At 46.8% G+C, this 27,950-nt stretch overlaps 1 protein-coding gene across 5 annotated transcripts in view; it reads right to left on the bottom strand.

Annotated features, from left to right (window-relative positions):
* DGKG (diacylglycerol kinase gamma) overlaps positions 1-27,950 on the bottom strand; it is a 205,413-nt gene that overhangs the window by 57,675 nt on the left and 119,788 nt on the right. For all 5 annotated transcript variants that reach the window (XM_032406961.1, XM_032406959.1, XM_032406960.1 and 2 more), the window contains one exon: positions 9,048-9,138. In XM_032406961.1, the coding sequence (XP_032262852.1) occupies positions 9,048-9,138 (91 nt within the window). The remainder of the gene's footprint in view (positions 1-9,047; positions 9,139-27,950) is intronic.

Below are 27,950 nucleotides of genomic sequence, written 5' to 3'. Positions count from 1 at the left end.
CGGTCCAGCAATATGGAATAGGACTCTGGGAAAGTAATAAACTTCCTATCCATGGAGTATCCAGGAGGAGGCTGGATGTGCACTTATCAGAATGTACCAGAATGAATCTTTTTGTTGAGTGGCAAATGGGACTAAATCCCCTTCCAGTTCAGAGATTCAGAGTCTACGTTCAGCCTTGCTTTGGCAGGCTGGAGTGCTGTACTGAAAACATGTCATCATGACCCCCTCCCACCAGCTTTGCCCACCCAGCTGCGTGCTCTGCGTTCCCTGACAGGGAGTTGTGGTAGGCCAGACAGACTGGAAAGTGGCTGCCATCTGTGACAGGGATGATGGAGTTTTGGCGGGTTTGTGTGGGCTCAAGGAATGCAGCATGAAGCCATGTACACAAACCTGCTTAAGAACATCCCATGGGCAGAAAATGTTTTCTTCCTCTTCAGCCCTCCTCTGTTGCTCTGCCAGGCGGGCACAATGGTGCCTTTGAGAGGGGCAGCTGGAAGGGGGTGTTGGCAGGGAGGCTGGAAGTAGAACATTGCAGCTGGGGGGGGGGTGCAAATTCATTTCCAGGAGCAAGCCTGCTCTGGGTGCCAGTTTCCAAAACAAAACTGCTGTTTCTCAGAGCTCATGGTGGTGGGTTGCCTCAGAGTTGGACAGAAGGCAAAGCCATTTCCTATACACTGCTCCACCCTCCCCAAGTTCAAAAAAAAAAAAAACCCAAAAACAAAACTGGTGTATTGAGATATTCTTGCTCTGGATGCAGATTAACAGGTTTTGCTGTCTGTCTGGGTCTCTCGGGGCAACGTGGGGTGGATAGGGCTTTCTGAAAGGTCCAGCTTTTTGGCAGACAGAGCAGAGCTGATTGCCATGGGGACTGGCAGGGCCCAGGGGGGCAGGTAGGCTTCTGGGCCCTAAGAGAGGGCTGAGAATGGAGACCCCTTCTTCTGGCTTTCAGGGTCACTTCCTCTGACCCCACAGCCACCCGGCACTGTTGCTGCCACATGGGCTCTGCCCACTTACTGTCTTAACTCTCTCTGGTGGGAAAGAAGTGGGAGAACTCTGGCATTTCCTGCCCTGGGTTGACAGTTGTCCCAGACCCTCTGCTACTTTCAGAGGTCCTAGCAACAGCTCAGGGATGGACGTGGGAGGACTTCCCACTCAAGGCACTTAGAAGGCACAGTGCCAGGCTGCAAGCTCAGCTACCTCCCCCTTTGTGTTTTAAATGGAGCAAGGTGGGTCCTTTTTATTTTGATGGCTTCCAACAAAAAGGTCTCTCTTGAGGCTGGTCAAGTGGTAATTTCTGTTAGTGCTTACACTAATTATGGGATTTTTCACACTTTGAACCACTGGTTCAATTTTATAATGAATAACTATAGAGCAATTACTTCATTTCAGGCACTGTGCTTGGCCCGGGGATCCAGAATGAGTAAGATAGAGACCTTGCTTCAGACAGCTGACTGCCTAATAGTTATGCCAAATCCTACATGGGAGCCCAACTATCGACTCGGGGACACGTGCCTTAGGTGGAAAGCAGAGTGTAATGCCCCAGAGGTCATCTCTTCCAGGGAGAGGAGGAACTGTGGGGCACATGGGCCAGAAACCCATCTGATCTTAGAGTTCTTACTTATTTTTAGGAGACTCAGTTTCCTTGTATCAGTAATGGGAATAATATACACCATACAGAGTTGTTATAGGGATTAAATAAGACATGAATGAAGATGCCTGGACAGAGCTTGTCTCAAGGTAAATGACTGCTGCTATTATTAATCTGTTGATCCTAATGGACTTGAGATATAACATGTATGTGTGCACAGTGGTATTTATCTGATCCTTTGTTAGATTAGATACGCTTCCTGAGAGAGTCAATTCTTCTACCTTCTTAATTCCTCTCCTGTAGAAGACTAGGATCAGCAAGTTTATGACCTCATGAAAATAGATAAACAAAGGCCTATCCACTAGAGCCAACAAGTCATATCCATATATAATATCCTCTGTCTGTTATATAACCCAGTTGTAGGAGCAGTAAAGGATTGGAATGCTTCTATTCCCTGAGGTTCTTGAATCTCTTGAGTGTGGAGATGAAGATGATGAATTCTTTTCAATATTCTAAAAAGTCTAAGAGAAATGATACATTTCCCACTGACAGAAGCTCACAGTTTATCATTACTTGGACGATGCATCTTTTTGGTAGACATTGCTTAGGGAAGTTATTCTTTGACTAAGGAACCTTCAGGGCAGAAAAGTTAAACTCACCGGGGCAGAGTTTAACACCGCTAGAGTTAGCCTAGCGATCTTCCAGGAACCCGTTGTGGGGGTGCCTCCTAGCCCGACATGCTGTCACATGACCCCAACCCGGGGTCATCTGAGACTGAGTACGGCCTCATCTAGCCTCTGTGCCGTGTATCTCCCCACTGCTTTGTGAAAATGTGCGCATGAGAATTCATCCTTAAAAGTTATTCCAAAGTCCTTGGAAGACACAAAGTATGTATAGCCAGGAGTCTGCAGACAAAGAAAATCAAAGCAATTCAAAAAGAACAAAGGAAATGGAAAAGAACAAGAGAATAAGAGCATATGGATGAATGGCGGCTTGAAGTGAAATACAGGGTTCACATTTGTGGGAATAAAAAAAGAGGGATCATTTAAGAGAGGAAAAAATTTACATGGCTGAAACTGTAAGCAGACAGTGGCATTTTGTGAGAAAAAATCGACAGAAACCATTTCTTCTTATTTGGCTGAAAGCTTTTAAGGATCTGTGGAGGAAACTTGTAGCCCGGACATGGCTGAAAGAGGTAGAGAGGGAGGATGGAGCTGTGTTGAAAAATGGGTAAAGATGTAAGAAATTGAAGAATCACAGAGGTCCTCCTGGAGACCTGATTTTAAAGAAACAAGGGCTAATATTCTTACAGGGTTGAAATAAGGCCTGCATTAGAACAGTGCTGACCTGACTGCTGAGATCTTGGGTTCCCTTTCCTCTCTCTCTGTAGTTTAAAGTGCTCTACCACGAATTTGGGTTACTTTTATAATCAGGAAACGAGTGGCCTGCATAGCAGGAGGAAGCAGGAAGGAACTGAGGTGGGGACACCAGCAGCAGTAAGGACTGGGCGATGGGCAGGAAGGACCGTGAGCTGGCCAGAACTGCCTTGGGTGGCCTCAGTGTGACAATGGTGCTGGAGTGATGGAGCCATTGGCCTTGACTGAGGAAGGGAATAGACCAGAAGGAGGATGTCTAAGGCCTGTTCCAGCCTCCCTTTGACTCTAGGGTTTAATGCATAATTAGGTTGCCCCCTTTTTATTTTCCAGGAACTGAAAATCCCTTTGAATGCTCTTCTCACCTCTCCCTTCCCCAGGAGCATGTTTTCATTTCATCTGCCTTGGATTTGCAGCCGGGTTGATGGGCTGAGTGTTTGGCCGGTTCCCATCTTCATTACTCCAAGCTCTGAAGGGCTCTACCTGCCCATGCTGAGAAGGTCTGGATGCCAGAAGAGGCCTGGCTCGAAGCGCTTGAAGATTTCTTCCTCGCATTTAAGAGTGTGCACTATTGCTGGTGGAGACTGAGGCAGGATAAGAGAATGCCCCCAGTTGGAGCTTGTGCCACTTACTGGCTGGGTGAACTTGGCCAGGCTACTTAAACTGTAAAGTCCTTGATTTCTCTCTTTTGAAAAATAATGGCGCTTGATTGGATTGAAGTAGCTAAAGGTATCTGCCCAATCTTAAAATAATCTGATGCACTTGTTATTAACTTCTTTACACGTACATGGCTTGCTTAATGTTAGTTTTAGAATTTAGGATTCTCATAGAGAAGGCCCATATCATGAGGAGCATCAACTCTCCCTAGCACTGTGCCCAGCACACTCCCTTTTGTAAAAGTAAATTTCTAAAAATTGAGATGAAATCCACATAACACAGAATTAACCATCTTAAAGTGTATAATTCAGTGGCATTTAGGACTTCCACTCACACTGTCTTTTTAAAGTGTTGGAATAACAGTCAGTTGGGTTGGTTCCATTTTGTTGTAATAACAAAATGCTGCACTGCACCTCCATGCTTACCCTCTTGTGAGCTTGCATGCAGGAAATTCTCTAGGTCTGGGTTGCAAAGAACCTACTGGGTCATACAGTCTACAAATGCATTTTCAGTTCCGTATATTGCTAAACCGCTCTGCAAAGTAGTCACCACTTGCATTTCCATGGCGGCGGCTAAGCTTTCCCACTTCTGCGCATGCTCACCATCGCGGGCAGGGGTAATGAACTAGCTCTGTCAACATCAGCACGGAGAGATCTCGAGAACATCGTGGCGAGTGAAAAAGGCAAGTTGTAGGGCACAAAAGGATTGCGGGGGAACTCAGCTCTCTCTGTAAGATTTTCTTCGATTAAAAAAATACGTGAAGGGAATAAAGCAAAATATTGACAAATATCATTTCTAAGTGAGGGGAAAATGGGAGTATTTGATATATTGTCCTTGGGACTTCGTTGCATTTTAAAAAATCCTCAATTAAATGGGGGGAGGGGAGGCAGTGATGTGCAGATTCCCAAAATATATAAGATAACAGATTTTTTTGAGCAGCTTCCAAATTTGGATTCACTTTTCCCCATGCAGAAATTCATATTAGTAGAGCCAGCTAGCCTTCCCTTGTGAACATTGTTTTAAAGTAGATAAAATATCAAGGAATTTTGGAAGTTCTTATTTTTAGCCAGTAAAATGAAAAATTTCCACAGTATGTAAAATAAAGTGCTCTAGTCGAAGCCTGCCTGGTTGGCTCCACCTAACTATGATCACGTCTAAGAACCCTTCCAAAGCTATTCTGAGCCTGGGGTGGGGGAGGTGACTCACTGCGTCCCTCCCTCACCCCAGCCCCTATCTGTTTATTCAGGTGAAATCAGATTAAAATGAACCTTAACGGTAGCTTTGGAAGGGAAGAGAAGTCAGAGACGAAGAGATCCTGTGAGAAGCCTTAGACCAGGGATGATGAGAGTCATGGGGGTGACATGTTGGCTTCTTAATTAGCATCAACCATAATTTATGGAGCACCCATTTTCCAGAACAACACTAGCTTTCATAGGTCTTCCTCTGTGTTACTGGGAAAGAAGCATTCAGGGCGAGCATGTGTAATGTTTTTTATGCTCTCTTTTTGATAAACGTAAAAATCTCATGCCTACTTTTAATGCTATCTGAAATATTAAATACAAGCATGTGAACAAAAGGAGATCACATAGGCCCCAGACCTAGTTGAGAATCTGGGTTCTAAACTGTGTGCCAGTATCCAGGGGTATCCAGGATTTGCCTGGCCTGACCATTCGTAGGCTGTAGACTTCAGGGGAGCTCCTTACCCTCTCTCAGCTTCTATCCCCTACTCTGGGAGGGTGATTATGATACCTGCCACTTGGGGCTGCTTGCAGATTCTGTGAGGCACTTAGCTCCATTGCTAGTTTTAAAACAAAACAAAACAAAAACATGAAAACTTTAATCCAGATAATAGCCTTGGAAGTAGGCTAACCCCTTTCCTCCCATTTTATAGATGAGAATACTGACACCCAGACACACTGTTCTACAAGTGACTTGACCTAACTGCAGAACAGGGTTCACCTCTTGGTCATGTGTGTCTGGGCCAGGCGCCTTTCACGGTGGCTGCCCTGGCCATGTCTCTGCAGGTGAGCAGGAAATCTAGAGTTATCTTCTCCCCTGAGTCGCTGAGCAGCTCAAATAGCATCTAGAGTGATCTGGCTCACGTGGCTCCCTAGGACCCCTGGATCCAATTTCCTTAGCACTAGTTAAGTGAGGATACTATATTAACCAGCTGTTGTGTGTTCTATCAGCTGGGCTGTAAGCTTTCAGAGAAGCGACCAAGTCTCCTAGTCCTTCTCAATAAGCCACTAGCCTCAGAGAAATAAGCCGTGTTTCCCGTGAGAGATTTTTAATGAAGAACTTCCCTGCATAATCTCAGGTTTGCTTTAAGTCTTACCCACCCAGATTTTGACCAGCGTGACACACACACACACACACACACACACACACACAGCAACTATATTGACTTTACTATCTGTTCCCCTCAACCCCTAACCTTTGTGCTCTTTCTCAAGTTGCTGCACCTCTTGGCCTCAGCTTCCTCACCTATAAAGTGAAGATGTGAATATTTGCCCTGGATGTTCCGAGGATCAGAATGAGATGAGATGCTGCATGGGAAAGCCTTTTGTAAACTTGAAGGCATAACTCTGACTCTCCTGTGGTCCAGCATGAACCTATTCCTTTCTTTCTTTTTTTAAATTTTTTATTGTTATGTTAATCACCATACATTACATCATTAGTTTTTGATGTAGTGTTCCATGATTCATTGTTTGTGCATAACACCCAGTGCTCCATGCAGAACGTGCCCTCTTTAATAACCATCACCGGGCTAACCCATCCCCCCACCCCCCTCCCCTCTAGAACCCTCAGTTTGTTTTTCAGAGTCCTTCGTCTCTCATGGTTGAACCCATTCCTTTCTAAACGGAGCCGTTTAGAACGACTGTGTCTTCTGTTCTTTTAAAGCATTTCTTAGCAGACCCACCTAGCTGCTTCGGCTGAGAGGGAACCAAATGGGCCCACATTCAACAAAGGAGGAAGAAACTGTGCATCCATGCTGAAGAATTCAGGGAGTTTCTAGCACTTTCAAGGTAGATCTCTGTTTAGTGAGTTCTAAGCTAAACTCATTCCAGGAGACCTAGAATCTTCTTACTAGTTTCCAGCAATAGAATCTTGGTCAAGTTACTTAATGTATCTGAGCCTCAGTATCTTTATTTAAAAAATGTGAAGATACTTGCCTCACTGGGTGCTTGTGTCAAATGAGGACACATAATGGTAGGCAGTCCAAGCATCTGACTTTTTCCTCTTCCCTTTGTACTTTTCTCTTCCTTCTGTTTACCCTTCTAAACTTCTGTGCCTCCGCTTGCTTTTCCGTGAAATGAGGATAATAACACCTGGCCAGCGCAGCTCACCGGGTTGTCGTGTGACTATGCAATGAGCCGAGATAGGGTTTTGAAAACAGTGATGTGTAGTAGAAACCCCTATAGGGGTTATTCTTGGGGTCACTGACCTCGAACCAAGGAGTGTGCTGGTCCTCACAGGCCTGGGCTGTTGTGTGTAGCGGCTACTTTAGCAGGTCACTTTGCCAGCTTCTGCTCATGCTCTCCCCGAGGCTCCTGGTGCTCTCACATCTACCCGTGATGCTCTGCGGCCGCCCAGCCCCTGTCCCCCCCACGCCCCCCATCCCATCTGCCTCTCTGTCCTCCTCTGGATCACTGGGCACGGGACCGTCCACTCACCACTGTCTGATGCAATAACGGTGCCTGCCCCAATCCTGCAGGCTGTTGGAAACGGCCTGCACGTGACCCCCTCCCCGCATGAATAAATACTAAAAAGACTCATTATGGGTAGATAAGGAACACAGGAAATGCTCCCCCCGCAAGCCCCCAACACCCGTAGATGGAACAACCCCACCCCCTCCAGAGGTCCCCCGTGTCTTTTGCAACGAGCCCACTAGCCCTCTCTGTGGTTGAGGAAGAGCCCTTGTGTCTTGGACCCAAAGGGAACCATGGGCAGGGCGAGCTGCAGAGGCAGGGGAGCTGAGCTGCTCTGTCCTGGGCACAGTTTCAAGGCCAGCTGCAGGGAGAACAAGCAGGCGCTGTGCGTCTGTAGCTGGCAGTGCTGAGGCCAGGGCTGTCCCTCACTTGGGGTAGATTTAAAGAGACCCCACCAGACGATCACGCCAACAGGAAAAATGCACGTGCGTCTCTGTTGGCCTGGCTCCATCTCCAAGCCCGGCCCCCCTCCTCCTCCACTGCAGCTCCCAGGCAGTGGGTTAGAGACCGTGGGCTAGCTCCTCGGCCTCTCCCAGGGGTAGCTGGTCCCACCTGGGAACACACGGCCCTGGCTCCCGGGCCTTTCTGTCCTCCAGACTGAGCTGGGCCCAAGTTGCAGGAATTAGCCCCCTGGGGGTGGTAACCCGGCACCCGAAGGGGAGGGGCAGGCAGATGAGTCAAATGGAAGCAGAGACTCTCCGGCTTTGTTTTTGTGAAAACTCCCTGTGAGCACAGGCTGCCTTCCACAGGGAATAGAGGGCTTTCCCACACTGCTTTAGGCCAAATGCTCCTCCTCCAAGGGGTGCCCAGGCCCCACTTGACTGCTAATGCAGGCTGAGGGACAACGCTGGTGGGCCAGGGGGAGCCCATCCCAGCTGAACGCGTTGGTAGCTGAGAGCTGAGGGCCGGGGAACCCGCGGCCTGAGGCCCCGCAGAGCAGACAGGCTGGTGTGCACAGACGTCTGGGCTGTCCTGTGGCCAGAGACCAAGGAGGCCTTCTCCTAGCGGTGAAGAGACTTCTGAGGGGAGCCCAGCAGGGGTGGGCTGAGCGGGAGGGAAGCCTCAGGCAAGCCCGCGTGAGGCAGGCTGCTGCAAGTGCCGGGAGAGGTAGGAAAACACGAGAGTGCCAACAGGGGCAGCTACGGAATTTGAGGGGCCCAGTTCACGATGGAAAGGCAGGGCCCTCTGTTAAAAAGTTATCAAGAATTTCAGGACAGTGACACAAAGAACATTAACCAGAGGCCCGTCTGAGCAACTGCACACCCACAAAGCCGACCCTGGGTACCACTGAGTCGGCTCCTTGAAGCAGCTGTGACAGCAGAGGCCGAGTGAGTTGGGAGATATCTGCCCTGCGGCTGCCGGCTCCCAGACCTATACCGGCCTTGGGACATTTTCGGCTCCCCTCTCCCCCTCCAAGCAGCCTGTCTCCCTGTGCTGGCTGCAAATACGTCTGGGCCTCTCTGAAAAGGGGGAGCTGCAAGGCCACGGTGGGGACAGGGCTGAGGACAGGAATGGACCTCTAGGCCCAGAGCCCCAAGGCCTCCCTGGACAGGCCAAGGAAGGCAGGTCAGAGGGAGGTTGCAGAGGTCTCTGGGAACAGGATGGAAACAGAACAAATGGACTCCACTCTGGATCACTTCTTAAGGACCCCAGGGACATGTCCTGAGGGTATGTGTGAGAGACAGTCCAGGACCAGAACCAAGGCCTGGGAAGCCTTACCTCCAACTCTATGTGGTCGTGGAGCTTCTTGCAGGTGGCTGCAAAGGTCTCTGAGGTGCCAAATTCAAAGTACCACAGCTTGTTCTTCATCCTGCCCCGTGAAGCAGAAAGCTGGCTCAGTATTCTGTCTTTGAAACGGTTGTGTCAAATAGCTACGCTGTTGGGGCTGGGAGGCCCAAGCCCTCAGCATTCCCCACTCCTATGTTTTCAGCGCTTGTTAATCAGACGATCGGGGGTAGACATTTTTCACTGACTGTTCCGGCTACGACCTTAGAGAAAAACCCTTTCATTTCTTAGACATCATGGCTACTCGGCTGAACCGCCAACGGCTGTGAACTTCCTGGTCAGAGCAGGAGAAAGGTGTGCTTGCCTCCTTACCTGGACCAAGGGAAGAGTTCTCTGAAAATCAGCCAGAGGTGGCAAGTGACATCATGCTCGGATCGTGGTCCTTTCTACTGCTAATGCAGAGGGACTATTGGTAGAGCCCTCTCTTGGGTATCGTTGGGGCACAAAGGGAAGATCAGACAGACTTTGGAGACTTGAGGTATATACAGTCTCGGGGCAGAGAAGATAGAGTCCTACACAAAACCAGGCAAAACATGTGCTGCTCTGTCTATGCTCTGCCTGACGGAAGCAGAGTGGAGAGAATTAGACACAGATTTGCAGACAAGGTGGAAAGAGAAGAAAAAAAGTGAGTTGTTTGGTAGCAAGAGCTCCCCCCGCCCACCTCTTCCTCAATTACATTTGCTTAGGTCACAGAAATACTTCATTTAGGAGAAGACCTTGTAATTTGCTTCAAAGTAAGAGCTCACCATTTTGAGTTTTAAAAATTTTCAACATTTTCTTTAGTGGGGGGAAAAGAAAGGGATTCCCATGTAGCTGGGGGCTCGGCAAAGTCAGATGGTGTGCCCTGACACTTGGTCATTTATATCAGATGGTCTCACCAAGAAGTGTGTCTGCTGGTCTTCCATTCCTTCCATCCTACCTGTCATCCCATTATTGAGGGGCTGGCTAAGAGAAGGGACACCTGTCCAGTTGATAAGCTGGCAGATTTTGCTAAGGAAGGAGTAAACAAAATCACATTTTTCTTGGCACATTCTTCAGGACAGGAAGCCACCTTGTGCACTGCTGATCCTCCATCCTCAGATTTGTGGCCTAAGAGGAATGGAGCATTCTTTGGAGGGAAGAAGGCTCTTACTTCTTCCTAGTATTCCTTGGGCCATAGTAGATGAGTCTTCAGAATAAAAGACAACTTTTATCTCTGCATTTCTCAAAGAGAACATAAAGATGATGAGACTGTGTTCTTCCATTGCATGACGATTTCTAAGACCCAGTTGACTGGGAAGTAGCCTTTCTGACTCTATGTATGTATGAAAAGAAAGAATAAGTAACGAGGGAAATAAGAATAGGCAAAATTTAGGGAGTTCTGCCTAATGAAGAAAGTTAGCAGAACCGGGTATACTTTTAACTAGCCTGGTACTTCTCAACTAGTGTGCTGCAATCAGGCACGCCTGGACTGTCAATCCCCTCGGTCTTCGGTGCAGCCAGGCTGGGGTCTAGGGCCAGCTGAGTCCCACTGTCACAGTGGGCATTCTCATCTGTATGCCTAACAAGTGTTTTTGTTTTCTACGCCTGCCATGAAGTGAAAAATAATATGGAACACTGTTCTAGATCACTGGTTCTCTGTAGGCACAGTAATGTGAATACAGATCACCTGGGGACTTCATTAAGATGCGGGTTCTGATTCAGGCGTTCAGGACTGGGGCCTGAGAATTCTGTGTTTTCTAACCAGCTGCTGATGCTGGTCCAGGGATCACACCTGGTGCTGTGAGGATGCGGAGACAGATGTGTGGTTCTGAAACATTAGTATTCATAAGAATTGCCTGGAGAATGTGATTAACATACTGCTTCCTGGGCTTCGATCTGTAGAGAGTCCCTGCGATAATTATGGGATGGGGCCCAGGAAGAGGCATGAGTGCCCCGGGGATCATTAGGCAGGTGGTCAGTTGTCATGACTTTAAGAAGCATTCCTCTAGCTACCAATGAAGTGACGACCAAGGACCAGAACGGACTGATTAAACCTGACAGAGAGGATTCCTCAGGAAGGATAAAATGAGGGTCAACGCCTCTCCACAGACCATGATGGCAAAAGACCCAGGGACAGGAAAAACACAGACTGTCATAAATGTCAAGGTTGAGCATTCCTCTCCGGCAGCGAAAGCATCTCTGTAGCCAAGAGACCTGTGTTGTGATTCCATTTTCAAATATCACTTCTGGTCTGAATCATGACTTTTGAAAGTTATTGCCAGGAGATTTAGAGTTTTAATAAAAATTTCCGGAAGCCACCAGCTATTTTTGCCCAGGAGTGGCTCTTCTGATGATTTAATAAGGTTAAGAGGTCATGGTCAGGTCAGTGTAGCAGAATGACTGAGAGGATCAAACAGACTCCTCGTCCATGGCTGGTAAGATGTCTGCTGCTGCCTGTGTAATCTCTGGCAAGCATTAAGCCTTAGTTTCCTCATCTATAAAATGGAGTTGATAAAAAGATCTGCTTCAAAGTGTAAGTGAGAAGATAAAATGAGGCAACTGCAAAGCACTTCACATAATGCTGGCTGCACAGCAAGCTCACCAAGAATGTTAGCTACTTACATATTGGCTATTATTTCAATGTCTTGAGTTGACATATTTGGATAACATAGTAGGGCAAAAATGACAGATCAATTTGGGTGGCTACAGACATTATACGTGCACACTTTTCTAGGACAGGAAAAGATGTGATCCTATTTGTTGGATCATGTGTCTTGACTTGTGGTTAGAAACATATGTTCTCCACATGTTTATTCCAATAGGTTTTTCCAGATCACAGACCACACCCTAATTCTTGGTTAATTATCTTGACTGGTCACACGATTGTCCAAAGACATGATGTTGATTAGGAATATGCTTCTGAGAAAGTGCATGTTTGGTGTGAGACAAAGCATTTATCAGAGTCCAAGAAACTCATTGTGCCGGAACTGAATGGGGGTCTAGATGGGGGTCTGCTAGGTATACTGAAGAACAAAACACAGCACTACATGAGCCAGGCACCTAGGAAGGACAGACAAGGAAAAAGATCATGGAGTTGTGAGCTAAGCTTTAAGCACTGGGGTTACCTAGGAGAAGGGACATCCAATTCTTAGTGAGGCCAGGGGCAATCAGAGAAAGCAACCTAGGGGGGCAATGCCAAGGTTGAGTTCCAAAGAATGTGGAAGAGAACAGAGAAAGTGGAACATTCCAGGCAGAGGAAGAAGCTTAGGCAATGGCGCAGGGCAACAGAGAGCATAAACTTGCTGCAGGTGACCTGAACTCAAGGTGAGTGGGCTGCTGACTGGCCAGGTAAGGCTGGAGAGGCAGGTAGGTGCAGGTTTGTAAAGGCTGGGGATGTTACGCTTAGGTGTCTGGGCTTTATCTTTAAGTCTATAGTGTCATGGACCATCCTTACATGACGCTGCTAGCGTGGAGTGGGGGGGGGGGGGGGCAGTAATGATCTGATCAAATCTGTGCTTTTTAAAAATCACTCTGTCCTAAGTGTGGAGAGTGGCTTGGAAGGGGTGGGTACAGACTGGAGGCCTAGAGAGTGGTTTGGAGGTGGTGTAGAAATCCAGAACAAACTGGGAAGGGCCTGAACGAAGGTAGTGACAGTAGAGTTATGGAGAAGAGAATGCACTCAGAAGCAAAAATTTAGGAGGTGGAGTTGACAAAGCTCGTTGGTCGTGAGGAGGGAATGAGAAAGAGTCGTCGCAGTAACACCCAAGTTTTTGTCTTAGCATGGGAAATGGCAGATGCTAGCCACTGAGAGAGGGACACAGGAAATCAATGCTCCAGTGGTGGTCCTCTTTATAACTGAAGGGCAGTACTTTGGTGTTCTGGCCTCTCTGTCCATGCATCCGCCCACAGAACACCTGTTGAGTCATCCTGTGGGCCAGGCACTGTGTAAGGCTTGGAGATAGTAATGAATAAGAGTCTCTGGCCTCACAGAGCTTACATACTTTTAATAGCTTCACCCAGACACTAACATTCGACCTTTGACCCACAGGAGACTATGTGTCCAAAATTTAAGAGCTTTTACTTCTTTTTCTAACTCAGGCACGTTCTAGTTAGAAGTGAATACATTCTATTTCCGTGGCCTATAGCCCATGGCTGCTGAACATTTTACATATGCTGTCTCTTTCAAGTCTCAGAAGAACCCTATGAGTTGCTACGTATAAGGGAACTAAGACTTGGGGAGGATAAGTAAGTTGTCTAAGGTTGCAAGGTGAATTAGTGCAGAGTGGCGCTCAACCCTGGCTGTGCTTTGCTACCCGGCCACCGACTTTAGTGGGCTTTTGTGGTGTGGTGCTGTGTGTTCCTATTGTGCTTCCTAGACTGCTGTGGTTCTCCTTCCCCAGGTTGTTAAACAGATGCACTTGGGGACCTGGGGTGTCAGTGGTTACATTATATCCTAGGAGATGTTGTCTGATGCAGAGCGTCAGGGCCCTCCCAGGGGCCAGGGGAGTTCCAGAGGAGTTGGGACTGGGTTTTCCACAGGAACCTCCTGATTTTGAACCTATACAGTCTCACAGAGTCAGGGAGACCAGAACGACCCTGGTAAAGATGCTCCAAGACACCCTACACTTTGCCTTCTCTCAGCTCACCCAGAAATTGGGTAGGGGCAGGGCCCTGGGGCCATCCCCAACACAGAGTGCAACAAGGAAAGCTGGAAGGCAAACCAGTTTAAGAGACATGTGAAATCATCTACAACAGGTCCCGACCTCCGGAAGGCCCTCATCCCCTCTACATGTTGTTTGTTGATTGAATGTTGCTGATGCCCTGCCAGTAATCAAAGTACTCTCCTCATAATGAAGAAGGTCACTTATGTGTTTAATCAGAAAAATAGCCACTGGCCTTATTTGAGATAAATATAAAGGGGGATTATTTTGGTTGTCTCTGTCCCAGCCACCAAAATGGTTGCAAGTACGAAGGCTGGGGCCGTGGGGGTCGAGCTAGAGAAAGGAAGGGACCCCTACTGGGATAAAGGTTGATCAGGTTAAGATGGCTCCCAGCACCCTGCCTGACTGAGGTCAGCCATTACTGGTGGGCCCTGAGGTGGAGGCTGGCTTCAAGCCAAGTGATGTAAGAGAAGAGAAGACAGACCTTTCTTTATACATGTTGTGGTGTTGTTGCCAAGGATTTCACTGGTAGGCGTATCTGAGGCAGGGCTCCCTGCAGGTTCCTGGTTGCCCCCTTTCTCAGCCTCTGTAAGCTCAGGAGGGAAACCAAACGCCCATCACTGCACACCAAGACACCAGGGGAGCAGCAACTGGGATTCTTAGGGTCTATCTACACTGTCAGAGCAGATCTGTATAGCATGGAGTGCTACGGGTTTTTTTGTTGATCTGGAACTAGGCTCTGGCCTCTTGATTTTGTACTCTGCTAAACATTTTAAATATATTATCTCTTTCCAGTCTCAGAAGAAGTCTATGAATAGGTCCTGTTGCTACCAATAAAAAATTCACAGATTGACGTGCGTTCTCCCCTGCCTCACCTTCCCTTTTTACCCATTCCTCGACCAGCACCAGCACCTTTCCAAAGCCTTTGGTAAAAGCCTATAGGCATGTGATACTCTACGACTGGCAGTGGGAGATGCAGCCCCTACCCCACCCTGCCAACCAGAGCCTGAAAGCCAGTGTTCCTTCGTCTCTTCTGAAGATGCCTCCCCAGACGCTTGACGGTTAGCCCTTGCTAGACGGTTACTGCTGCTGCCTATGGCGCTGGTTTTTGTGTTTCACCTGCATTTGGGATCCGAGAGGCTAGTGTTCTGCCACTTGCCGCCTAGGTGAGTGATAGGAGTTCTTCGAAGCTTCATTTCTTCTACAAAATGGGAATATTATTTTCTTCTTTACAAAGATTTTATTTATTTGGGGGGGGGCAGGGGGACAAGCAGACTCTGTGCTGAGTGCAGAGCACTACAACCCTGAGATCATGACCTGAGCTGAAATCAAGAGTCAGACATTCAAGCCACTGAGCCACCCAGGCGCCCGGGAATACTGTTTTCTATCCAGCAAAATTGTGAAGGTCCTATGGCAAATACAGAGCACCAAGCAGTGTTTAATGCATGGGAAGTACTCACTAACTGTTCTTTCTAGTTACTAGGAGATGCAATCACTGAGAGACTCATTCCCCTACGGCTGCAGGCGGAGGGGCAGAATAGGGTGGGGGAGTTTATCTTAGACAGCCAATGTATTTGAAGAAAATAAAGCTAACAATGTTTTAGTGACTTCTGGAATGCTTTTTCCGCATCTCTCTTCCTGAGTTTTTTTTGGCTCACCAGATCTTTCCTTCTCATAATCACCTTTTAGCTGGAGATGATTAATCCTTAACCAGTTGTCCTGGGGCAGGTTTCCACGTCCACACAACTCCCAGGTGCACTGTCAGCCTCGAAACTACTATCCAGGTGAGCCCATCCTTGAGGCCGAAGACCCTGGTCGGGGCTCCTCAAGCGACTTTTAGTCACATGGAGGAGAGACAATCAGCAGCAGTGACGCCGTGGGTTGATTCTATTTCTGGGTTTTCTTAATTTCCCCCAGCTTTATAAGAAAATAACATCGATTGCACACTAGTGAGTTGAATCTCTCATTTGACAGATGAGGGCAAAATGAGACTAATTAAAAATGTTCTTTTGTATTTGTCAGCAATTTAGGGCTGGATTCAGTCATCATCCCGACAGCCTATGAATAGCCCGTTTTCAAGGATGTCCACAAGTAAAACCAAGCTAGCTGCTGGGCATTTTTACCCACAAAGGCAATGGAGCTTCTGATGGCCCTTTTCTGATATTCTAGGAAGTTTTAAGGGCAATAGACTTTTGAAGTCATGAAAACATTTCTTTGGGCTTAGAAGGCTACAAAGAGGACACTACAGCTATTTCTAGAAATAGGAGCCCTTGAAGTGATGGTATTCCTCTTTGTGGTCTGGACTTTGATAATCAGGTTCCCTGAGTGGGTCATGACTCAGTCAGTCAGGCCTTCTTTGTCAGCCTTGTCAAGCAGATGTTCCCCACAAGATGGGGTTCTGTGTTGTGTGGAGGGGGCGGACTGATGTGGTGGAGGGCGTGCTGGGCCAGCCGGCAGGGGATCGGCCTTGTAGGCCTAGTTCTCATATACATCGGCATGTGACACCATGACTTACTCAGGGTGTCCTGGCCTCCGTTTCCTCATCACAATGAAGGGCTTGGAGCGGCTGATTTCTAAGGTTTCTCCAAGCTCCCTGAACAATGCGAGATAAAGGACAGGGTGGGAGAGCCCATGTGTTCCACACTGCCGCCATGTTGGGGTGTGGGCCCCAGTACTGCCAGAACTGCCATCTTTTAAAGAGAAGCCAGAAATACGGTTTTATGTAAAATCAGATTATTAAAGTTGGCAACAAATTCATTTTTTGGTTGTTTTTTTAGAGAGGGGGAGAGAGAGCAGGGGCAGATGGAGAGGGAGAGAGAATCTCAAGCAGCTCCACGCCCAGCATGGAGCCGGACATGGGGCTGGATCTCACGACCCTGAGATCATGACCTGAGCTGAAACCAAGAGTTGGACACTCAACTGACTGAGCCACCCAGGCGCCCCCGAATAAAATTTTTTAAAAGGCCAAAATCTACACATCTGGGGAAAACTCTAGCTGGCCAACAGGCTACTTCAGCACATTAATTATAAATTTTCATAAGGTTCAACTCAATTAAAAAACAAAGCAAAGAATTTCAGTTACTACTCTTAGAGGTTTGTAGAGTTATTGGTGGTGTTATTGCTACTCCTACTGAAGACAGTAGACTAGTGTCAGGTTACTAAGGTAAATAATAATCTAGCAAAATCCAACAGATGTGATAACACAGAAAGAGCAAATGCAACCTGAGCTGAATTGTAATTGGTTGATGAAGGTTAGTAATAATAGTAAGAATACTTTATCTGTTAACATTTTACACTATTTGAATCCCAAGTGCCTTTGGGAGTTCAGTAATTGTGTTAACTGAAGTTTAGATCAAAGGTTTAAAAAAAAAAAAAAAAAAAAGAGCCGAGGCAGGTGGACTTGGTTCTAAGGCCAGGATATAAGTCCTATATGGGGCCTGTGACTGTCCCCTCACAGGTGCTGTAGAGACCATCTGTGTCACCCGTACACCCAGCTGCCCTGGCCCATCAGAGAGCCTGTCACCACATCTAATCCACCCTGCATGCTGTCCCCTGTTCTCACTGCTCCCTGGAAAGGGCAGTCCATGACCCTAAGGCACGGAGCTGTGCATGGAAGAATCTTTTCCAAGAGGGGGCAGTGGCCCCTCTGCTATAAGGGAAAGTGAGCCCCCCAGCAATCAGGAAGGAGGCTTTATAAATAGCTGTTTTTGTTCTCCGAGTGTGACTCTTGTGCCCACTGTTCCTGCCAACAGATTTGTCTTGGCTCAGTGTATTTCGGCTTCGAGGGGCAAGGTATTTGCTGGCTGTTTTCCATAGTGGGGACAGACTGGTGTTCATGGCACTCAGGAAAATCTAGGGTGGTGAATAGATTGGAGGCCTGGAGACCAGAGACCAGGAGGGGGTGGGTAGAAACGTGGGGAACAAAAAAGAGGGAAGAGCTCAAGAAGGAACTAAAGGAAACAAAAAGGGCAAGAAAGGAGGAAGAACATGCCTAGCATGTGTTTTACAATATAAATATGGAATCCTCTTAATAATCTATGTTATAATCACCTTAATAACTTCTTAGCTCATTTTCATGTGTGAAAAATTACCTGTAAAATCACAGATGACAGATCGTTTGCACTTAAGGGGCCTTGGGGTCCGAGGATTCCCAGCCAGAAGATCACAGGTTCCAAGGAATCTTCCAAAGTATGAAAGGAATCCATGAGTTGCTGTCAATATTTCTTAATGTGAGACAGTATTTGTGCATTTACTCATAATAAAGACTGCATAGGCTAACTAGTAGGTTCGAATTTTTTGCCATGGAATGGAATTAAACCAATTACATTGGTCACCTCTTGGTAACCACAGGCACCGATTGCATAGTAAATGGATGTTGTTGAATAATAAAAATGGGAAAACAAATTATTACTTGGAAAAGCTTAATGGCTGACCGAAATCTTATTCAATATGGCACCCATGGTGGTGAGCGATGAGGAATGAAGAAAAATAGTGCACTATTTGACGATAAGAGGGTACATGCAGAACTGCTAGTCCATACCAGCTCTGGAAGGTGGTTCTCTCCTAAGCCAGAGCCGCCTTCTCATGGTACAGATTAGGAAGCTGAGACCAGTCCTTGGTGACGCACTGGCCGGAATCCAAGGCCCAGCTCCCAACTTCTAGTCCATGTCCCTTACCTTTCCACCTGCCCTGGCTCCTGTTGCTATGGCTGGGGTGCATCTGAGAGAAGTGGAAAAGTCAACCACTTCAGTGGAGCTAGTGAATACAAAGCCGCCAGCCATTCTCAGGGGTGCTTATGGGCTGGCTTTGCTTGTATCTACCTAGCCACGGGCATGGCCGAGAGAGTGCAGCTCTAGGCTGGCCGGCTCTGGTGGCTCAGGGTCCCGTGGCACTATTCTCCACAGAGTCTGTGGTCTGGGCCTCCTTATTGGCCTCTGGTCTCCACTCTTCTCCCAAAGTAACAAAGGGCCAAACCCACTGGGCAGCTTCTCCACCACTTTGATGGAGTCTGCGGTCCAGACAATCTACCCCCTCTGAGCAATGACCCTTCTCTTTCATGCAACACAGTTTGTTTCTGTGGACTCGGACATACTCTCCTTTGGTAAGCTCTCCCCATTTCTGTCTGGCACCTGACAAAATCTCCTTCTAAGGGCAGGACTCCAGCATGTAGCCTGCCAAAGTCTGAAATCTGATCCTCCCCCACTGTAGCATCTGAGGACACGTGTGTGTGTGTGTGTGTGTGTGTGTGCGCGCGCACGAAGGCACACACACAGGCCAACACAGGGAGTCTTCTCTGATCCTCTGCTACTGAGCACACTCACAGACATGGCCTCTCTGAGGTGATGGTGTCTCTCGAAGCCCCACAGCCCGATTTGACATCTGCCGCAGGGATGTGCATGCCACCACATGGTCCTGCCACTTTGGGGGTGACCCTCCGGAGCGACAGCTGGTGAGGCAGCTAGGGTTTTCCTCTCCTGAGGGCCTGAGGGTCTGGAGTGTTTTTCCAGTCAGTATCTGCCCTGGCCAAGAGAAAATTGCTCCCTTCCCCCATCCAAAAATAAAATAAAAATTTAAAAATCTCAGAGTTTGGCTGCTTTTAGCAATCTTTTCTTCCTTTGACGATTTATTCGTGGAACAAGAATCTCCCTCAGGCCAATTTGGCCGATGCTAGAGGGCTCTGAGTAAGCCTGCTCTCCCAGTTCCAGAGAGCAAAGCCAAGTACCGGGACAAGAAATCCTGTGCCTGGAGGAAAGGGGGCAAAGGCAGGTGGCGATGTGTGTCTTTAAGGTTCTGTAATGAGTGCTTAGCTGTTGTGTACCTTTTTTTTTTTTTAAGTAGGATGCCCAATGTAGTACTTGAACTTACGACCCTGAGGTCAAAAGTCACATTCTCTACCAACTGAGCCAGCAGGGCACCCCTGTTGTGTACTTTTTTGATTCTGTACTATGCTTTACCAGCATTCACACATCCATCAGCCCGGGAGACTGGTCTTTGAAGGCAGATGGGGATAGCTGATTAAAATGTAAGTCCCAAATGCCTAGAAAAGACAGGGCACTTTGCTGGAACCGAGCTCGTGTCCAGGAAGGCCACTTCCTAGGTCCTGAGCAACCAAGGCTAGAAACTAAAAACCATCCGGGCAAGTAGAGACAACCCCAGAAGCAGGTCCACACCTGCTCCTTACTCTGACCACCAGGTGGGCCCCTGACAGAGAGACAGCAGAGCTTTGCCTTCCCTCTGCACACCCTTCCGTCCAGCTCCCCCTCCAGCTGTCGAGAATCATCTCAGTCCCCACTTACCCAGTGTTTATTGTGTGCTGGAGCTGCACTAGCTGTTTTACAAACCAAAGGGTTCCCCCTCCCGTGGTCCTCACATCTACACTCGGTGGTTATTCTATCCATGCATCTGAGACTGTAGTTCCTTCAAAATGCAAAGCTGGACTGGAATCGTATCAGAGTTTCTGAGGTGATGAATGAGGCTGCTCTCTTCTCTCTCTCCCACAACCAGCTTTTCTGAACGTGAGGCTGTGCCAGATTTATGACAGGTCAGGTTACAAAAGTTCCTTGGTTAAGCCAGTTGTTTGTCACTCTGAGCACATTTCCCCATAGAAACAATGTTATGTTGAGGTTGGGTTCCCAGGCTAACCTACAAAAGGCAAGTAACCCATTAGCTATCTAGTTTTGGAGACAGCTAGGTGGAGCTGAAGCAGCTCTGGTTGGAAGCCAGAAAGGCCCGGGTTCAAGCCACAGGTCAGTCCCTTACTTGCCATGTAGCCTTGGGCAAGTCATTTAGTCTCTGTGCCTTAGTATCTTTATCTTGCATTGGGATGATATTATCTACCTTGCAGGGTTGTTGGGAATGTTCAAAACGGGCTGTATGATGTACCCTGGAATAATAGCACAACAGAACTCCATTGCCAGGTATAAAACTGGCTTTGTGGCCTCATGGATTCTGAATTCCAATTTGAAATACAAGTGGTGCACCTTTCTTGCTGAATTTGGATTGGGGAACCTTTGCTTTCCTGGGAAAGGGACATGGTGACTCTTGTGTCCTCAAATCCCTGGTGGCCACCCTGAAGTCTGGGCTGGAGTCCTTCTCAGAATGGGACAGGAGGTTCCAGAGGGAAGTGGGAAGCAGCAGAGGTAGGAAGTTGAGTCAGGGCACAACATAGGTATGCATCCTATTTTTTCCTTCTGCTATCATAAAACTAGACGATGATCTGGTTACTTCTTCTTAAGTTTCCTGTGCCTTCCACACCACCAACCAGCCGGACACCTCCTGGTCAGAGTTAAATACAGACTAACTAGTTGCTACCTTGCTTCCTCTACCTTTTAAGTCATGAAATTGTTAGCAAGGCAAGCTAACGATTCATTAGATGGGGCAGATGCCTGGATAAATACCCCCTTCCCATCCCTATTGCATCTTCTTCCTGTTGCCAGTTTTAAAAATCTGAACTAGGAAAGCACCAGCCAGAGCCTCACTCTGCCTGAGAAGGCTGTAGTAGACGCTGCCAGCAGAATCCTTTCTATTTTGCCCTTTAGAAAATCTCATCCATATGCTCTCGGCTTTGCCTCCACTCTGATGTTTGTGCCTCCTGATACTTGTGTATGCAGTGCAGTGACTGTGGTCATGTGAACTTATCCCCCTCATGAGCATGGCATTCTGGTTGTGCGTCCAACCCCACCAAATCTCTGCTGTCTCTCGGAGGTCACGCTCGCTCCCCAGAGAAACCCAACCCGTTCCCTTTGCCCCCTCGCCACGCAGCTGGCCAACGTGTCCCCGCTGTGGGTGTGACCCCACTGCTCCTGCCTGCCGGTTCCTCGGGAGAACCGCTTGGCACCTCCTCTGCCAGGCTTCTTATTTCTAGCTCACACCTGCTGCCCCTCCATGGGCTGTGATTGTAGAGTTTCATTTGAACATTCTACTTTATCCCCTTTCAATCTCATTTTAAAGCTCTCCTGTTTGGTCTTCAAGGCTCCAGCCAAAAATATTCCTCTTGGTTTATGTGATGAGCTCCTGATTCCTTGCCAGGGGCCTGTCAGTCCAGCACTGAGATCGATGGTCCAGAAGAGCTCGATCCATGGTCTCAGATCAGCCATGGAGCAGCTCTGTGTTCCCCATATGTGCCTGTTTCTTCTAAAATCATGACTCGTGGCTGAGGAAGAGGCTTGAGCATCACCTCTGCCCCACGTCCCTTCATTTCCTATGCAAGACACCAGAGTCACTAGAGATACTGACCAGGATTCTTCTGGATGTGCTACTTGCCCCCACACCCACAGGCAGGAGGGGGTTATAGGAGTATGTGTACCCCCTTTTGTCTCTAGTGCAGGGGTTTTCATCAAAGTCAATTCAGCAAAATATTGGTTTCATAAGATGCTCTGTGGTAAGGGAATTCTATGGTCAAATTTCGGAAACTCAGTATCTTGCTTTTGCATGTGTCAACAAATAGGTTAGAAACTATACTAAAGGCTCTATAATATCCTACAGAAAAGAAATATACTTAACTGGGAATTTCCCAAGTGGATTTGATGATTACCCTCCTGGGAGTTTCCTTTTAACATCCCACAGAATGCACTTTCACCAATGCTGCTTTGATGCATGCTTGAGGCACACAGCCTAAGAAACTACTTTCATCGGCTCTCATTAAACCTATGATGAGTCTGCTGGCTGTCCTGCTTTCCCTTCTCCAGAAGGTCCAAGTCTGTTCTCCTTGGATACAGTCTCAGACTTTTGTTCTTTCTCCCCAAACAGGGATGGGGCATTTCCTCTTTATTTCCATGTTATATCTATTTATTAGTCAGACTCTGACCTTGCTTTATGTCCCCTTGACCTTCTGAGTTCATTTTCTTTCTGGATCATTTCTTTTAGGCCACCTAGAAACCCTTCATCAATGCAAATACACTGATCTCTTAAGCTTCCTGAAGCCCATTCATTTGCTCCTCTGGTAGGAGACCAATTTACATGTGCAGTACCAATAATTTGTGACCAAGGTCAAGCAAGAAAAAGAAATAATTGGCCCCCATCACATGCCTAAGGTTATATTTCTTGAGCAGTAATGTGACAACTTGGGAGGTCCACGGACCTTATAAGGCCTGGAAATGTGTTTATTTGACTTGCACCATGATTTCTTAAATTGGAGGATTTTACATAAAACACCTGGAGCCCAGCTTCTCTTGAGAAATCACATTTGTTGATACCGGGTTGCTTTCCAACTGGGCAGCAATTGGCTGGAGCTGAGTGCTGGCTGTTCCCATGACAGAGAGCACATGCTCTCCAGTTTGCTAGAGTCCCCACCACTCCCTAGAGCCCCACGTCCTCTCACCTCCCTCACTTACAGTAGCTACCCAGCCTCTGCTGCCATTTGGATTTGTGACCCCTCCCAGAGACCTTCGTAGTTTCCTCTGAGGAATTTTCCTAGGAGCTGCCTCAAAAGTGTCTCTCCCACCTCCTTCCCCATCTGATTCTTCCCATTTGAGCTGCTGGTACCTTTGGCCATGAGTCCTAATATGTGTCTAATGTCAAGGGTTGACCAGTTGCAGCACAGTAAGAACTGAAACCATTGGCATTGCACTGATATGTGCACAGAAAAACAGTATCACCCAAGTCCACCTCTTCAGAGAAAAAATATTTTCAGTTGCTGTGTGTTTACAGGTCAGGCATAACAGGGTAGGCTTATCAATTGTTTGACGAGCATGGAACACCAAGTAATGAACTTGTCCTTTACTGAAGAAGTAGCTTAAGCTCATGTTTACCTTTCCCTGAATTTTCCACTTTGCACAAATGATGGTTATTATGAATGCTAACATTATGCTATCAAGTCTTGATTATTAAAGGACAGATTATTATCCAGTCCTCAAATCTCTTCTAACTCATTAGCTTGTTGTTGGTGGTTTCATTTTTCTTTAGTATAGTTATCACTAGCTCGGTGGAGAGCAAAATTAAAAGTACAAATCATGAACCAGGTCATCAGCTCAAGTCAGAGGGCATCCTGTTTATTATCTTTGCCTCATCCCTGCACATGTTGCAGAAACCGTGATTATGAGCAGCCTCTATTCCTCTCCCTGCCCAAGTTCGGGGACGAGGTGATACAGAAGAGGAAAGGGAGAACCTGATGAATTAGAATGCTAATTAACAGGAATGTATTGATAGCTCAAGTAAGTTTCACTAATACTAACAGTTTGGGGTTTTAATTCACCCATGATGTTCCTACCACCTCTTGCCCTGTGGTAATCCAAAACTGGAGGTTGCAGACACACTTTCAACCCACTGAGTTCAAAGGCAGGGTAGGGTACTTGGCTTGATTGGCACTTTGGAATGCTCTCCAAAAAGGCCCACTTTTGAGATTAAAGGGACTCTTCATTCAATGGAATAGAAAACATCTTGTTATTAGACAATGAGGAATTTCAATCTAAGTGTAGGTCCAATAAACATGACTATGCAGCATTTATGTAAGTTCCTGACACTTTAGCAGTTGGAGGGTATAAGTACATTCCTGGAATGAAGAGAGCCTCTCTTTCATTGAAGAGCATTGGAAGATAGGGAAACTGCTTTCTTAGTAAAAGGTGAAGTGGTAAAGCCAAAAGAAAAAAGAAATTAAACACTCATTCAATCTTCAAAGTAGAGATCTATAATCTTCAAAGTAGAGATTTGATGACCCCTGTCAGAGGGGTGTTTACAGAAGGATGCTTACACTGGGAAAGGGGCTGAAACCTAAGGGCCGGTCCAAAGCTTGGAGTCTGCAAGTTATTATTACAGTTAAGAATTAACTGTAAATGAGAGAGGCTACAGTGTACTTGCTTATATATTGCTACACGTTCTTCTTACAAATTCCCATAAGAATCAACAGTATCACACCAATGTCTGAAACATTTCAAATCCACTCATTTATCTACTCTCATTCTCAGATGCATCCTGTGAGATAGCTGTACTTTCCATTTTACACACCAGAAAATGAAGAATCAGAGAAGTGAGTAACTTTCCCCAGGGCAGAGAGTAAGTAAGAGGCAGGGTGGAAGCTGAAACTCAGCTCTGATTTTTGGATGCTGTGAAACCCAGGGATTAGTATCTACATTTCATGTGAGGGGAACACAGCCTAACATATGGAGTTGTAAAGCCATTTGCCCAGGGTTTCTGGAGAGATAATTTACTTATTTCACCAGAGAGTTACTCAGTTTCCTGATAAGTACAGCAAAAGGCTGCTTTCAAAATTTCCTTTGGCCAAATAACAAAGGCATTAAAACGGTCTTTAGTAAATGTGGTTTTAAACGAAGAATTAAAATTAATCATCTGAATCTTTCTTGAGAATATCTACTGTTTTTCAATCTCTCTTTCATTAAACATGTGCAAGTATGAACAGTTTAAGGAAAATATATCAGACCGAATATGCTAATCACATCAGCTCTAAATATAAAGATGGACTCTGGTGTATGATAGAAACGTCCCTAATGTAAAAGGATGATAATTCTTCAAAGTTCTAATTAGTAAAGTATAACAGAGGGATAATAAACTCTGATATTCTTTTCTCTGGAGATAAAAAACCAAGCAAAGAAAAACCATGTTCAGCTAAGTTTAGAGGCCACCTAAGTCAACTTCTGCTTGAGAGAATCTGAAATCGTGGTAGTGAGGAAGAGAGAATGACGTGTGGAATTTTGTTCAATATGAATTTCTACTTCCACAACCAAACAGCACGCTTCACAGTTCAGGGCTTGGGAAAAAAGCCCCGTGGTTGGTTTCCACAGTTTTCTTGGCCCTGATTTGCATGAACTCCCCCAGGTTAGCAGAGCTTGTTCACGTTTGCCTCTCTCCTGACAGCCCTCTTCTTTCTGTCTCCCTTAGGCTTACCTCGTCTCTTCTCTCTCTGACCTAACACCCTGTACACCCATACATTTCAGTATAAAGGTCCCTGTGTTCCTAGGAGCCCTGAAATTTGGGATCTGGAAACACTTGGCAAGATAATTCATTCCTTCACTGACCTACTCAGAAAGTATCTGCTGACTGCCCACCTCCCCATCCACTCACTCACCTATAGGATAACATGTCTCCCGTGCACAGCATGGAGATCATGCCACGGCTGCCTCCCACCTGCCTTCCCACCCCACCTCAGAACTGCTCGCCTCTCTCTTCACATCCAGCGTCCTCTTGCATGGCACGTCTGCCCTTTGCCCAGCCTGCTTCTCTCTTCCTAACATGCACCAGGCTCCTTCTTTCCTCAGGACATTCCCATTTCTTTCTCAAGCTCAAATGTAACATTTTCTGAAGTTGAATCCCACTTTCTCAGTTAGGTGCTCCCACAACACACTCATTATTCATGGCTCCTTGTTCAAACAAAGCCCACCATATTATGTTGTATTTCCTTCTTTTGTGAGGGCTTGAGGGAGGGTGGGTCTGGTTGGTTAAATTGTGTTCTCCAAGAAGCTCTGTTGAAGGCCTAACCCCAGTACTTGTGAATGTGACTGTATTTGAAATCGGGGTCTCTGCTGATGTAATCAAGTTAAGATGATGTCATACTGGGTTAGGGTGGGCCAAATCCAATAACTCGGTGTCCTCATAAGAAGAGAGAAATTTGGACAGACAGACACAGAGACGCAGAGGGAGAATGCATGTGAAGATGAAGGCAGAGATTGGAGTTTTGCAGCTACAAGCCAAGGGACGCCAAGAATTGCTGGCAACCACCAGAAGCAAGAAGCAAGGCATGGAACAGATTCTCCCTCAGAGCCTGGGAAGGAACCAATCTTGCTGACACCCTGATTTCAGACTTTTAGCCTCCAGAATTGTGGAGAAATAAATTTCTGTTGTTGGAATCCACCCAGTTTGTGGTAATATGTCATGGCAGCCTTAGGAAACTAATATAGTTGGTGATAGCTTCTGGATATGCTCATCTTCCCAACTAGACCCATGGGCTCCTGGAAGTAGGGGCGGTAATCCATATTTCCTCGGTCCTAGAACTATACTGACACAGAATAGATGCTCGGCACATTTTGGCCAAATGAGGGAACATGCTCAGCACCATGCTTCTGCTTTTAGGTCAGTGGATCCCAAGAAAGGTTCACTTCTCTGAGTGAGCAAGCTTAGGAATGAGGTGGAGAGATAACAGTTTAGCATCAAAACAATGACTTAGAGAAGACAAAGAGGATAAATCAAAGTGAGAAAAAATGCGTCAAAAACCTTGTAGGTGGATTATAAGAGAAAGTGGAGGCCAGGGCTGGGGTTGGTCAGGGAGAGAATGTTTCGAATATTTTGGATTGCATTTTGAAACAATGGGTGATGATCAGGCCCCAGAAGGAGATGCCATATTAGACTGAGAAGTTAAGGGTGGAGTGGGGAAGGGCAGAGCAACAGAACAAGCAAACGACAAGGTTAGACTGGCATTCGGGAGGAGATGCTTATAAAGGGTCCCAAAGGCAAAGCAAGTGACTTTAAATTCTATAAAATGGGACAAGGAGTGTGGCAGCAAGTCCTTGTGTGACAGAAACAGGACAAAAACATGGGCGGCTGCCAAACTGAGGGTCTGAGAACAAAGAGCATCAAGACAGCCAGGGGCCTGCTGAGAAAATCCTGAGGACGGGACATCGTGGGGACCAGCTGGGAGCTGAGGAACAAAGGAGGTAAAGGTCTCCTAGGGGGCACCCCAGTTGGTTGTTGGGTGGGAGGCAGAGGGTTCTCATTCAGTGGGTACCATAAGCTCACCCCTGGGCTCAGAGAAGATGATGTGTTTGTCATCCAGATGAATGAGTCTGGCTCCTTTTTTAGAAACCTTTGAAAGATATTCCACAACTTCTCTCAGTAACTCATTTTAGCCTTTAATAGGTCTCCAGGCCAGGAGAATCTTCCTCCCATCCAAAACAGCAATTCCTCACTTTAGAAACACATTTTCCCCCTCTCATTCTTTCCTGAGCTGAGATGAAGAGTAAGGTGTGGTCAGTATTTCCTGTTGTGAATCCTTCACACACTTGAGGCCTAGTCCCAACACATTCTCTGCTTTTCCTCTAAAAAAAAAAAAAAAAAAAAAAAAAAAAAAACCCCAAAAAAACCCAAACAAAAAAAAGATTTTGGTTTATTTAACTTTTTCTCATGGGGCTGTTAATTATCTCTGTGGTTCTTCTCTAGTCTCTTTCTTGGGTGTTTCCTTGGTCATGGGGCACCAAACTGGGCATCCAGAGATGCAGGGAAGTGCAACAGGATCAGTGGAGGCTGCAGAATCAGACAGACCTAGGTTTTA

Source organism: Phoca vitulina, unplaced genomic scaffold, assembly GCF_004348235.1.
Source record: "Phoca vitulina isolate PV1807 unplaced genomic scaffold, GSC_HSeal_1.0 scaffold8, whole genome shotgun sequence".
NCBI classification, from domain to species: Eukaryota; Metazoa; Chordata; class Mammalia; order Carnivora; family Phocidae; genus Phoca; species Phoca vitulina.
Note: the sequence above shows the minus strand (reverse complement) of the source record. Positions and strands in the feature narration are given on the sequence as shown.